This window comes from Lissotriton helveticus, chromosome 2_1, assembly GCF_964261635.1.
Source record: "Lissotriton helveticus chromosome 2_1, aLisHel1.1, whole genome shotgun sequence".
Taxonomy (NCBI): Eukaryota; Metazoa; Chordata; class Amphibia; order Caudata; family Salamandridae; genus Lissotriton; species Lissotriton helveticus.
Genome location: NC_136059.1, coordinates 1,758,073,022 through 1,758,087,322, shown reverse-complemented (window position 1 = coordinate 1,758,087,322; position 14,301 = coordinate 1,758,073,022). Strand labels below are relative to the sequence as shown.

Sequence of the window (14,301 nt, the reverse complement as noted above, 5' to 3'; positions counted from 1 at the left end):
TCAGTAATTTACGATGGTATTCGATCTTGGTGTTAAGATTTGCAACATTAGTTCTTTCATAGCAGGCACGATCATTGAGTTGGAGGTATGCCTCCCTGTTATATATATTAGCAACACACGACTCCAATTGAGGAGCGGTTTCAAAGAATTGGAGCCGTGTGTTGCTAATATATTACGCATTTCACTGTGCGTTAAGGAGGCACCCGAGGATAAGAGGAGCGGCAGTTGGTGAAACGGAGTTTTGAATATATATATATATATATATATATATATATATATATATATATATATATATATATATATATATATATATATATATATATATATATATATTCAAACCAAGGTTTATGTGATATAGTTAGGTGTTGACAACTTATATTCTAATTTACTGAGCTAACTATATCTTGCACCCTCCATGCACTGCTTATGATCTCACATATTGCATCACTCATGACGTGAAATGCCATCATTGGTTACACCACAGATGACTACTTTGGGGATATCACGGATAGTATCGTAGTCTTTGCTGCTCAGAGTGTTTGTACGCATATGGATGCATAAATTGCAACCAGTGTAAGCCTTGGAGGCAAGTTTTGTGAATGTTGAAAGTTACGTTGCACCATTTACCAGTCACTTAAGTTTGGGGTGCAAGTAGTAGCCCATGTTAAACAAGTTGTAAAGCTTGAGTGCACGTGAAGTGGGTTGCAGATGTTTGTGAGGCCAAAAGGCAAAGTCTGTTACAGGAAATCGGTGAGAAAGGCAAAGGTTTCTGTTGATAATAGATTATCCTCTATTGGGTATCTGGGCATGTGCCCATGTTAAATAGTTTTAATACATTGCTATAGACAAATTGTATGTTACAAGGGCATTTATAATATGCAGGATTTCACTGAAGATTTTGATGCAAGACAGATTTTTGATTGTTGAACAGTGAAAAATGTAGGGGTGAGCCACATAGAGGTGATTTAACTTACGCTGGGGTCGTAAACATGGCTCTAAGGTTCTAGCAGAATACAATGGGTTCTCCATAGATCATGCAGAGATGTCTTTTCAGTAATACATGCATACCAGTCTGCCTTTTGATATAAAATTGAGTGTCATGTGAAAGAGGGTGCAAACAATTTTTGGCAGGTGTTCAAGGATTAAAAAGGGGTGACCACGTTAAACTCTACAAACAGGGTTACATCCAACAAAAGTAGGTAACTTGACTGGTGAGCTTTCTGTCCACCATGTTTTTAAATGTTATGTCCATTATCACATGATGTCTATTATCATATAATCAGTGATGAAGAAAACAAATTGGTCACGCGTAGCGTGTTGAATTATTTCACGTCCGCAAACCCTATAGGATGCTGTTAAAATGACTGGAGGATAGTCAGGGATGTCACCAATGTCGTCATTTAACATGTCAGGAGTGATTTTATGGGAGATGCCCTATGGAGTGCATGTCGAAACCTATAGTTAGTTAACTATAACCTGTGAATTTCTGTGCTTTTTTTTCTTTTCTGCTGGTGTTTTTTTTTCTAAATTAAACTCCTAACTCTAACATCTCTTTAAGCTTTAATTATTTCCTGTGATTTTCAGTGCTTGTTTTATCATATTCAGCCAACACCCCTGTTGCGCACAGCCTTTTGTTTTGCACAGCTGAGGGATGGCCTTGTGAAAGCTTGCACTTAAAGCTTCAACAGCTGTTCATATAGATGGACACCAGGGTGGACCATGGGAATACCGGCGCCCAAATATATATTTTTCTTTTTTAAGTGTATCCTCTGGGGGTGTGGCCAAGATGGCGGTTGGATAGGACGTGCTTTCTCAGCCCTCAGTCGCTGGCCGGGGCCTGCTGCCCACCCTCTGTAGCACACAGCAGACGCCATTCAGTGTCACACTGCACCCTGGAGGTGTCCAAGTACTGAGAGGCATTGGTGGAAGCAACGGGGCCACTCCTGAGCGAATTTAGCTCTGCATCTGCCAGAGGAAACACAACATGTCGGCAGCCACAGTACAGTAGGTCTTGAGAGTGACTACGACTTGCCTGCTTCAGCCCCGCTCCCTCTCTGAGGCTTGTGAGCACGTTCCAGCAGTACGGGCCTCCCTCTGGATCAAAGTTCCCGGAGATGCTTTCTTTGACGGCCTGCAGCGCTACCCAGAACACCACTGCGGTGCAGCTGAGCCTGGCTCATAAGATAGTGGCTGTGGCACCGTGAGGAGGGGATTATGGCCCCCAGAGAGAACTACATTGACCCCTGCTCAGGGTACCGGGTGAACATTGAAAGAGATGAGGGCCTGCCTCCTGGCTGTGACATGGAGAAGACGATCATGACTAGAGGACCTTGAGCGCTGGGCGACACAGTAAAGACAGCACCAGGCCTCTCAGCACTATGACGCTGAGGCTTGCTCAGACGCCCTCATCGCAGTAGATGCACCCACGGACATGCGCACCACAGCAGCCACTTGGAGTTGCTGTATCTAACGGGTGACAGTTACGACCGGAGTGGTCTCTAGCCTGCCACTGGGCACCTGATGCACTCCTGCTGGGACCTCTGCTGCTGTACTGGTCAGCGTCGAGGGAGGTGAGAGGAGCTGGGGGCATGTGACGTGCAGTGAGACCCCCGGGCACGCATGAAATCCGAAGGGGTGACTTGAGCGGCGACTGTGGTGGGCCTGTCTGGGTAGGCCTGTGACCTCCTTCGAGACCGTTCTTAAGCATCCAGACGGGACTAGGGGGAGTGGGCCAGGAGGGCATGAAGTGGGTCCTTCAGGCAAATACTTTGCACGATACCAGTGGGCTCCCGCATTTTTGCTGGACTCTTGCCTCTAGTTGGTGGACTGGAGCCTCAAACCCCCCTCCTCATACCCCCTCTCCTCGCTGCCAGTTTTCTTGGGACCCAGAGAACCCCTCCTGCAGACGAAAATACCCCCGGCCTAGGACTCCGGGTCATAAGGGCTTCTTGAGCCGTGAGGTGGGTACTACGTTGAGGGGGAGTGTGTGGTCTTGCCACAAGTCCCTCAATCCCATCTCCTTTAGCCTGTAGGCTGCCCCCGGGTAAGAGCACCCCTCACCCCCGGGCGAAGGCCACCAGTGTGGCCATAGAGGTGCATAAAGTGCAGCATAGGAGGGTGGTTTTGACGGAGCCAATGACAGCGATTCCCAAGACCCTGTCACTCTTGAGCTGCCAGACATGGGTTCCGACGGTCACCAAGTGCCCTGCAGGTCTCTGTAAAATGCTGTAGGTGAACTGTTTCCTACGGGTCCTCTAATGATCATGGCTGCAGCATGGGCAAAAAAGGAAAGATCCCTTAAGGAGATGCTGACCAAACCGGTCTGGGAGCGGCCTCTGCCCTCACAACTGGAGAAGATTGTTGAGTGAGAAGACAACGAGTGGCTGGTGACACTATCATTTGAGGCCCTGTTTGCATCCCTGCGATAAGATCTCCAAACGGTTAGAAGGGATCTGGCACTGGACTAAAAGGAGGTATGCCACGACCGTCAATGGCAAGCTTGACACTCTGTGCTTGAGGACCATGAGTCCAGTCGCGACTAAGAAATCTATCAACCCAAGCAGGAAGTAATTTGTCCCAGAGACCAACAGATCGACTTGCAGGCCCTTGCGGAGGATGTAGAGAACCAGTTGGGGCAGAATACCATCTGCATCAGAGGGGTACGAAGCAGAGGACGTGGACATTGAATCATATGTGAAGGCCCTGTTCCGCCAGATACTGAAAGCACCACCTGATTGGGAGAAACAGATCAACAGGGTCCACAGGGTGGGTTCTCAAGAGGCCAGAGAATTTTTTCCACAAACATCCTAGCATATGTTCATGACTTTCAGCTCAAATAAACCATACTCTGCAAAGCCAGGGGCCTTCATCCTTTGCAATTCCAGGGTCATTCGCCAGCACTCTACCAAGACCTATTGGCCCTCACCCTGCAGAAATAGAGACTTTCGGCTGCTGACCACCTACCTCCGAGACCAGGGCATCACTTTAGCCTGGGGCCACCTGTATCGAGTTGTTTTTCTATTGAAGGGGAAGCTCCCTCAACTACGATCCCTGTCTGAGACCTGCCCTGTCCTGAACATTGAGGAGTCTGCCAAGGAGAAACAGCAGGCCTTCTCTTGAGACTTGAGAGTCCGGAAGTGCTTTAGTTGGCAAGCAGACTCAGCATCTCTAAAGGGACTGCGCCCAGATCCCGCAACCATGGCCACAGGAGTGGCGAGTGGTCCTGGACACAGTGGTTTTGAAATCAGACAGGCTGGACATTACCTGAGCATCACTGATTGCATTCAACAGAAATTGAGGGGGAGGGACTGCCGGGGGTGGGGTCGCGTGAGCATCACTGATTGCATTCAACAGAAATTGAGGGGGAGGGACTGCCGGGGGTGGGGTCGCGTGAGCATCACTGATTGCATTCAACAGAAATTGAGGGGGAGGGACTGCCGGGGGTGGGGTCGCAGAAGGCGGGACCTCTCCGAGAGGTGTTTGAGATACTCCAGTGGGCCCCTACTGCTGGAATACATACGGGACACTCCTGGCTGTGGCAGTGCCTTAAGTTTTGATGGGACTAAGTTTTTGTTCCTGTTACATGTTGTGTTCTTGTTGGGAGGGGGGGGGGGGAATACTCACACCCCACAGAGGTGCACTGCACTCTGGGTGCTCACAGGTAAAGGGATTGCCGGGGTCCAAGCTGGCCACACTGGTGGGAGGGTTGATTATCGCACGAATTAGCCATTACTTTGTTACCTCCCTTTCCCTCCACACACGATAAAGTAAGGGTTGTTACCCCCAGTGGGAAGGGGCTCAACAATCCCACTAAGCTTAGGGGGAGTCTTTCTGATCTAGAACAGACTGGAGATGGCCTACGTCTCCTACAGGAGACCCCTCTGGTCTCCGGAGAGTGCACAGGCTTAGGTCCTGCGCTTTCCCACAACAGTTCTGGTCTTCCGTGACCTCCAAGACAGCAGGGGTGACCATTTTGGTCTCTCACTCTTTCTGCGGGCGGGTGGGCTCTAAACTAGCAGAGATCAAAAGGAGGCTGCTGGTATATACAGTGAGTGCAGGAGACTGCACCTTCACATTGGCTTCCCTGTACGTCCCTAATGACTGACCGAAATGATTTCTCAGCAGGCTGTGGCGGAGGTGATGTCCTCTCAGGATAGGATGGTGTTGTTAGAGTAAGACTTTAAACTAGTGTTTAACATCGATTTGGACAGATCAGCGCATCTCTATGGCCACACTGGTGCCCTTTGCCCCGGGGTGAGGGTTGCTCTTCCCCTGGGGGAACCCACACGCTACAGGAGATGGGATTGAGGGACTTGTGGTAAGACCAACCCCCCACGTGCAGGATTACACATGCTGCTCACATGCCCACAAGACGTATGTGCTCTTTGACTACTTTCTGGAAACGAGAGAGGTCCAGCCTTTGTCACGACGATCGAGGTAGTCTCAATACTTATCAGATCATGCACAGTGTGTCGTACCCTGGCCCTGCCCCAAACATGGCAAGTTCCCTGGTCTTGGAGATTGTGGGAGACATTACTCCAGATGCCCGAAGTGGCAGCGATAACGGACTTCCTTGCCATTCAGAATACCGCTGCCACATCGATCACTACCCTCTTGGAGACCCTTAATGTTCAATAAATGGAAACAAGAAGGTGCACTGCTGGGAAATTGATATTAAAGATTAACAGTCTTTAAAGTTAAGGTAAACAACTTGAACCCTTAATGTTGTCATTCGGGAGAAACTGATTGCTATAACGGTGGCAGATAATAAAATCTGCTGCAACATGAGGGAGCGTCTACACAAACCAGTGCAGGAATTGGAACCTATACATAAATGCACTGGAGCTCCGTAAGTTTGGCGGCAGTTAGATTAAGCTCGTGCGCAGCTATGGGGACTGGACCTGTATAGGACTGAATATGGAAGAGATAGATATAGGCGGCTACCAGCCAAAAGACTTGGAGCGCAATGACAAACATCTGGCGTGGTCTCCCTGCTAGCGCAGAATGGTACTGTTATCGTAGGGGACTAGTCCCTATTGCATCTGCCTTCTGAGACTTCTGTGAGAAGCTCTACTCAGAGAAGACTCTTGCTCCAAATGCTCCTGTGCTTTATGTCAGAGATGCTGAAATCCGCAACTGGCGCCAGACCAAGCAGAAACTCTGGATCGCCTGATCCAGATTGAGGAGGTAATTTCAGCCATCGCTCATCAGAAACACTCAAATCGCCGGGACTGGACCGAGTTCCAGCCCTCTCTTATAAGACTTTCTGCACCTCACTCGCCCCTGTTCCGACCCAGCTCTGTGACTCGATTGCTGGCCCGGTAATGGTGCCACCCTGTATTCTAGACTCCTGCATCATAGTAATTATCAAAATAGGGAAGGATAGAAAACAATGTGGCTCCTACCGCTTGATATCCCTTCTCGATGTGGATATTAAATTGTTCGCTAGCATCCTATCGGCACGGCTGGGTCCAGTGTCTGATGATCCAAATCAGGCAAGATTTGTCACGCAAAGGTAGTGCAGTGATTACCCCAAACATATAATTTTCCTGATCTTCAAGGCTAAACAATCCTAGACGGATATAAAGCTCCTGGCCATAGTTGCCGAGAAGGTATTTGACCGAGCGCATTGTGCTACTTAAAGGCAACGCTCACTATCTTTGTCTTTGAATCGCGCTTCTGCACATGGGTCCTTAGTAATTATGGGCACCCGTGAGCAACACTTTGAGTAAATGTTCAGACCACAGCTCCCTTTTCCATCTGCAGGGGAACCCGGCAGGGGTGCCTGCTGACACCCCTGGTGTTGGCTCTCTATATGGAGCCTTTGGCTTAGTGTATGCAGGACAACCCGAACATCACCAGGGTTTGCTTTGGCAGGGAGGAACACACCATTAGCCTTTATGCTGATGATGTAATAGTAGCACTGGACAACCCTGCCGAGGCCCTCCCCGCCTTTCTGGCAGAGATCAAGGTTTTTGGCACAGCTGCCGGATTCCTTATTAATATCCAGAAGTCGCCGGTCAACCTTTCTGTCCCTCTGGCGACGCTACTGGTCCTCTCACATCAAATACAGTGGTCCACTATCTCCATCTCCTACTTGGGGGTCCAGCTTGCCCAGACCGTGAAGGCGACTGCGGTCCTCAGTTACCAAACTTGACCTGGCCCGATGGAAACACTGTCGGCTCTCATGGGTTGGCTGCGTGGCAGCATTGAAGATGACTGCCCTTCCGAAGTTCCTGCAGGTATGATTCAGTCCCTACAGAGGGAGAAGAGGCTCTTCGGTTGGGCAGAGGGGAGACCTCGTATGAGTCAGGAACAGACTTACAAGTATGCAGAGTTTAGGGGTTCCCAACCTCCTACTATACTACCAGGCAGTGCAACTCTGCTATGTGGTGGAATGGACTAGAGAGGAATCCGAGAAGCAGTATCTGGGTCGCACCTGTGGAAAGTCTTGTTTATACGGTGAACTCTGAGAGCGTGGAGCCTTTACTGCTCTCCGGTTCCTATAGCCACTCTTGAAGAGTGGGAACTCGTAAAAGACTGTTTCCCTCGCCGTGTGCTCTGATTGTGGGCAACACAGACTTAACTCCGTAACTTGAACTAGCTGCATTCCAGCTATGGCAAATAGGGTGCCCCTCTATTTTAAACTTATTCGATGTGGACAGCCCTATCCCCTTTGAGCAGCTGCGTACGGATTATGCGTTGCCATAATAGAAGAGAATGCACTACATTCATGTCAGGCTCACCACCTGACTGTATGAACCGGGGCACAGCACCCTGGTATCCAACTTATCGAACTATATAGTTTCTTTCAGCACACTGCCCCGGTGACTAGGACTTCAGGGCAGAAGTGGTGGGAACTTGAACTGTGGAGGGCACTGCCACACAAAGAATGGGATGAGGTTCACTATAGAGCACAACACACAGCACGTAACATGACCCGCATTGGGACTGCTAGTAAAATAGTTACATATTGGTATTTTACGCCAGTACACCTCCGTAGGGGGTAACCATATGCATAGTGTGGACTGATGGAGAGGTTGTGGGTCTCCTGGGACATGCTCCACCTGCTGTGGGACTGCCCCAAAGTCACACTGTATTGGGACAAGATATTGACTGACATAGATACCCACTTTGATACACCGCTACCCCGCATACACCATCTTAGGGTTTCCGAACGCTCTCACCTTTCTGCTTGAATCCCGCATGGGGTGACACATTGGTCTTGCACTGGGGGCAGCCCTCCAAAACATCCTCTTACAGTGGGGACCAACCAGCTTCCGAAACCTAGGATGGTTGCAATGCTTATGGTACATATTAGTGATGTAGAAAGATTGCACTAGCCAATAACAGCAACTCTGGCAGAGAGGTCTGGTGACCTTGCATTGCTCTCCTCTCCACAGAGTTTCGGGAGTTTGACTTATCCTAGATACCTGCGTTTACTGTATCTTGCACAAGCTGACACCGAAGTATGAACTGGGTAGGCTGACCGAGGGGGAACCCACGGATGATCATTAGTGCATTACAAATCAGATGACATTGTATGTGAGTACTCTGAGGTAAGGATAGGGGTGGGGGTAGTAGATTTTGTTGATCTTGTTTTGAAATCGGATTTGCTCGATTTAGTAATGGAGCGATGTTCCCTTACTGTCGCTTTTTTGAAAAATATTTTAGTTTATTGAAATGCAATCAAAAAGATTTGAACCACAAAGTGTATCCTCTGGCCGGGTCCCTTTGTGTCCCCTTTGCAAGTGCTGGGGCATCAGGGTGTCCATACCCTTATGATTTTATTTATGTATATAACTTTCTGAAGACATGGGGACCGATTCCCCAGGTCCTGTAATGGCAGCCTCAACATTTTCTTCTGAGTTGTAGCCAGCCAATCCGGTCGCACCCTTCGCCAATCAATAGGCCTGATTTTTTTTTTCCTCAATTTTCAGTACCATTGGACTTCCACAGGACTAACCGTCTACATATATGTAATTGTTTAACCCCATTCAAGCGCAACCCGAGCCCCTATTTAAACTCTATAATTTCTCAAATCACTGAACGGATTTAACCCCTTTCCTGCGGCCGCGATTTTGCGGCAGTGCAGCACTTCCGCAAAATGGGCAGCACTAGCGAGGTAGTAATCCCGTTGGCCAACGGCCGACAGAAGCACGCAAGGGGTTAAACCAAATCACAAAAGACACACTTTGAGTGAAGTTCTAACTTTTTGCCAAATTTGGTGTATTTCTGTTTGCTGTGCTTTTTTTCTGTGTTGAAGAGCAAAGTTTCCTAAGGATATTAACCTATGAATTTAATGTTTTGGTATCCGCTTCAGGTCAGCACGAAACATTCCATAAAGGAGCTGAGGTGGAAGGATTTTTTTTTTTATAACGTTTTGTGCAGATTTGTTCAACTGTGCCAAAATTCTTAGCAAAACAAAATTGCTTTTTCTATGGAAACTCTGATCTAGCCATAACTACACAGTGGCAACCACCACAGTGTAATTAATGTATTATTAAAATGTAGACAGTTCGGGTTCTGATTAAGAAAGAGAAATGTGTAGCTGTAACATTGTATGTAGTGGTCCCAAGGATGCAATAATCAAGGCAAAAAAGTGCGAGACTGATTTCTCACCCTTTAAAAAACCTAGTTCCCCAAATAATTTCTTCATTGAGTACCGCTGCAATATGAGGAATCATTTGTTTCTTTCCATTAAGCAGCCTTGAAAAATATTTTATAAACCTCAGTACATAAGCATGTAGCTTTTGCTAGAAACTTTAAACCCATTAACACCCATCAACAGATTTTATAATTATCACTGTATATCGCAAACAAGCTGTTACATTCTACACCCTCGAACCCTGGGCAGCATTTGTTGCCTTCTTGATCTGGTAACCTTACTACAGATTACTCTGAGAGCTTTCACCCGAACCATATTTACTGCATGGATCACATGATTCTGGGGGCACATAAAGCACTTGATAATGAAAGGACTTTAGAAGCACCATCCGTGTTAAATTGGTACCAGACCTCTGCCACATTTGTGACGCTGTACAGTTGAATCAAACTCTACGCTTCTTATAATGCTTAAATCGACCAAAGAAGAGATTGACATCATCCATCCACAAGTTTGTTGTTTTTATGGATATTTGTTATTTAATGTGGGTCAAATATGACCTCAAAGAACTTTGCATTTCCTATGCTGATGTTCAGTATGTGTACTACAGAACTTATGACCGTGACAACGATAGCACAAAATGTGTTTGAGCAAACCCCAATTTAATTATTTTTAAATACGGCTGGTAATTCCCAGAAAGTTTACGACATCCTTCTCCTATTTCTGCTCCAAGACCCAGTTTGCCACGAAGTCTGGTTGCGAGGCAGCCATCAAAATAGACTCCGACTTCTGATTTGTTTATCTTTTAAGATTACTTGTGGGGGGTGTTCTACTGTCATAGAAAAATGCTGTATGTTGGGAGGTTAGTGTACTGGCTATAAATTCACTGCGTGCTGCTGCTCCTTGAGCTAGTTTGGAGTCAGGCTTTCCGTTTGTTTGAGCTTCAGAAACTCAAGTCCTAGTTGATGATGAAGTTTAACTCTTGAGATGTGCTATGGGAGTGATGTGTGGGATTTAAGAACACAAAGAATATTCAGAACGTGACAGGTCTCCCACAGAAACATTGTGCTTCTTATTCTGCAAATACCCCCTCAATCTGAATGGATACTACTCAGAGAAGAACTGCTGAGACTTCCCTCGCTATCCAATAAGTGCACATTTTTAAATCCGGGTACCTTTTTGGACTTGACCCCTTGGATCAGTTTTGACACCACTGAAGCTGATGGTATACTGCAGTACATACCTTCCTTCACTGTACTCTGGGAGAAAGCCGTCTGCATCGCTTTCCACCAGCACAGGCAAAGAAAGTTACCTTGCAAATGAAACCTTAGAGATTTGTGCCGTCATGGCTGCCACCTAGCTCCACTCCCAAGATTTCTTTATTATATCCTTGATCTTTGTTCAAAGTTTGTTTATGTGTGTGTGTTTTTTGTGATGGTGCCTGTTTGAACTTTAGTATAAAAAAAGAATTGTATATAATTTTGTCGGAATCCTCTGCTGTGCACGTATTAGGACGTCAACATTTTAAAATATGTATCCTATTTTCACGAATCGACTCTGTACTGGTTACTCCACGATGTCTCTTGTTAATATTGCAAATCTATGTATTTCTAAAAATGTATTAATAAAAATATTTTAAGTAATATATATGTATCCTATTTGTATTCTTCAGTGATGGAGTTATCAGAGTGTTTACAGAATCTGCGCAACGGATTGCTACTGCACAGGAGATCAAAGATTTTGAAGAGGAGCTTTCTAAATCAATCATCGACCCTAAATCTGAGGACATAGGGGACATTAAAATGGAAGAACTCCCTGGAAGAGAACACCTGAATGAACCTGGTGTGTAAGCTGATTTACATTCCTTTCATTGAGTGATAAAATTTGAGTTAACACTAATGGCTGGTAGTTTTGAGGTAGTAGTATAAATATGTGACTGTGTTTAGCGTTTGTGAAACATTACAGATTGGAACCACTGAAGACCAAATGAAGAAAGGAGTCTAATGGAGACAACTGCTTATGCACTCCCCAATAACATGTGCCAGAAACTTAGCCATTGCAGGAAATGCAGCACTCTGGCAGCAGTACATAGAGAAGTTATGAAGTCTTACAAGATGCTTACATTGAGAATGGTTGGTGTGCAGGAGAAGTCTAAAGAGTGCATTGCGAACATCTCATTGGAGCACCATGTGTGAATGCTGTTAACAGTCTGACAGTCTCCCAGAATTCTGATATTGTTGGACTTCATAGAGAGGAGACATGAGGATGGTGGGAGGATACAGGCATATAAATTTGTATGGAAGGACCCTACTTTTATAGTCTAATTTTTCTCTCTTGCTTGCTCCTGCTATTGTTCCTGCCTCACCAGTGACCTGTATTGTTGCCATCTTAAGCTCAATCACTATCTGTGTTCACCTTGTAATAAATCGAGACTAAGCGTCCTTAATCTAGCTATGCTGAGCTCTAAAAGCACTGTTCAATCAATCAGTCATTTGTTAAGCGCACTACATACCCGCGAGGGTCTCAAGGCGCTGGGGGAGGCGGTGGAGGCCGCTACTGATCGAACAGCCAGGTCTTTAGTGTCCTCCTGAAGGTCAGCAGTTCTTGGGTCTGTCATAGGCTCAGTGGGAGGGTGTTTCATGTCTTGGGGGCGAGGTGGGAGAAGGATCTCCCGCCGGTGGTTGTTCTTCGGATGCGAGGGACGGTGGCGAGTGAGAGATCGGCGGAGTGTAGCTGGCGGTTGGGGGTGTAGAAGAAGAGCCGTCTGTTGAGGTAGGCTGGGCCGGTCTTGTGGAGTGCCTTGTGTGCTTGGATGAGGAGCTTGAAGGATATCCTCTTGTTGACTGGGAGCCAGTGCAGTTTTCTCAGGTGGGAGGTGATGTGGCCGTGTCGTGGTACATCGAGGATCAGTCGTGCCAAGGCGTTTTGGATGCGTTGTAGTCGATGATGAGCTTGGTCTGGGCTCCTGCGTAGAGGGCGTTTCCGTAGTCGAGTCTGCTGCTGACGAGGGCTTGGGTGACTGTCTTTCTTGTATCTGTCGGGATCCATCTGTAGATCATGCGGAGGGTGTTGAAGCAGGAGGAGGAGACGGCGTTGACTTGCTTGGTCATTGAGAGCGTTGACTCGAGGATGATTCCCAGGTTGCGTGCGTGGTCGGTGGGGGTCGGGCTGCCCCCAGTGCGTTGGCCACCAGGAGTCGTCCCAGGCTGACGGGTTGGAGCCGAGGATGAGGACCTCCATCTTGTCAGAGTTCAGCTTCAGACGGCTGATCTTCATCCAGTCAGCGACCGCCTTCATTCCTTCATGGAGGTTGGCTTTGGCGGTGATGGGGTCCTTGGTGAGGGAGAGAATCAGTTGAGTGTTGTCGGCGTAGGAGATTATGTTGAGATCGTGCTGTCGGGCGACGTGTGCAAGCGGGGCCATTTAAATGTTGAACAGTGTCGGGCTGAGGGAGGATCCTTGGGGTACGCCGCAGATGATCTCGGAGGCTTTGGAACGGAACGGGGGAGGCGAACGCTCTGGATTCTGCCGGAGAGGAAGGAGGTGGTCAATTCCAGAGCCTTGTCTCGGATCCCTGCGGCGTGGAGGCGTGTGCTTAGTGTGCGATGGCAGACGGTGTCGAAGGCGGCGGAGAGGTCTAGGAGGATGAGTGCTGCAGTCTTCCCGTTGTCTAGCAGGGTCCTGATGTCGTCGGTGGCGGTGATGAGGGTAGTCTCGGTGCTATGGTTGCTGCGGAACCCTGACTGGGAAGGGTCCAGAACTTTGTTCTCTTTGAGGTATCGGGTTAGCGGTCTGTTAACGATTTTCTCTATGACCTTGGCCGGGAAGGGGAGCAGAGAGATGGGTCGGAAGTTCTTGAGGTCTCTTGGGTCTGCCTTGGGTTTTTTGAGTAGGGCGTTGATCTCGCCGTGTTTCCAGCTCTCTGGGAAGGTTGCGGTCTCAAGGGAGAGATTAATGACGTTGCGTAGGTGGGGTGCGATGGAGCTGCTTGCTTTGTTGTAGACGTGGTGCGGGAATTAGTCTGACGGAGAGCCGGAGTGGATTGTGCTTATGGTCTTGATGGTGTCATCGACGCTCAAGCTGATCCAGGCTAGCAAGGGGACGTGGTCGATGGTATGCTGCTGTCTGTTGGGGCTGTCTGGGTGTTGAAGCTGTTGTGTATGTCTGCTATCTTGCGGTGGAAGAAGGTGGCGAGGGAGTCGCACAGAGCTTGCGACGGCGGGTTGTCGGTGTTGGAGAGTTCCTTCATGATGTTGAAGAGCTCCTTGCTGTCGTGTGCGTTGTTGTCGAGGCGCTCTTTGAAGGAGGTCTTCTTGGCAGCCCTGATGAGGTGGTGGTGGTTCTGGACGGCGTCCTTGTGTGCTGCGTGGCTGTCCGGAGTTTGTTCACTGTGCCATTGCTTCTCTAGTTTCAGGCAGGCTTGCTTTGAATCTAGGAGTTCTGCGGTGAACCAGCTGGCCCTCTTGCTGGTGTCTCTGTGGGGGGGGTTTCTTCAGCGAGGCGAGGTTGTTGGCGCAGTCCTCGATCCAGCGTCTGAGGTTGTGGGCAGCGATGTCTGTGTTGGAGGGTTCGGTGGGTGGGCTGAGAGCGAGGTTTGGATGTAGTTGGTCTTCAGTGATTTTGCTCCAGTGGCGGCGGGGGATCTGTTGGGTGCGGTGGTGTGTGGTGGGTTTCTGGAAGGTGAAGTGGATGCAGCG

The 14,301-nt window shown here is 48.1% G+C and overlaps 1 protein-coding gene across 1 annotated transcript in view; it reads left to right on the top strand.

The window, feature by feature from the left end:
* Positions 1–14,301, top strand: part of PLAA (phospholipase A2 activating protein) — a 192,908-nt gene that overhangs the window by 71,098 nt on the left and 107,509 nt on the right. The window contains exon 7 of the mRNA XM_078676710.1: positions 11,277–11,446. Within this exon, the coding sequence (XP_078532836.1) occupies positions 11,277–11,446 (170 nt within the window). The remainder of the gene's footprint in view (positions 1–11,276; positions 11,447–14,301) is intronic.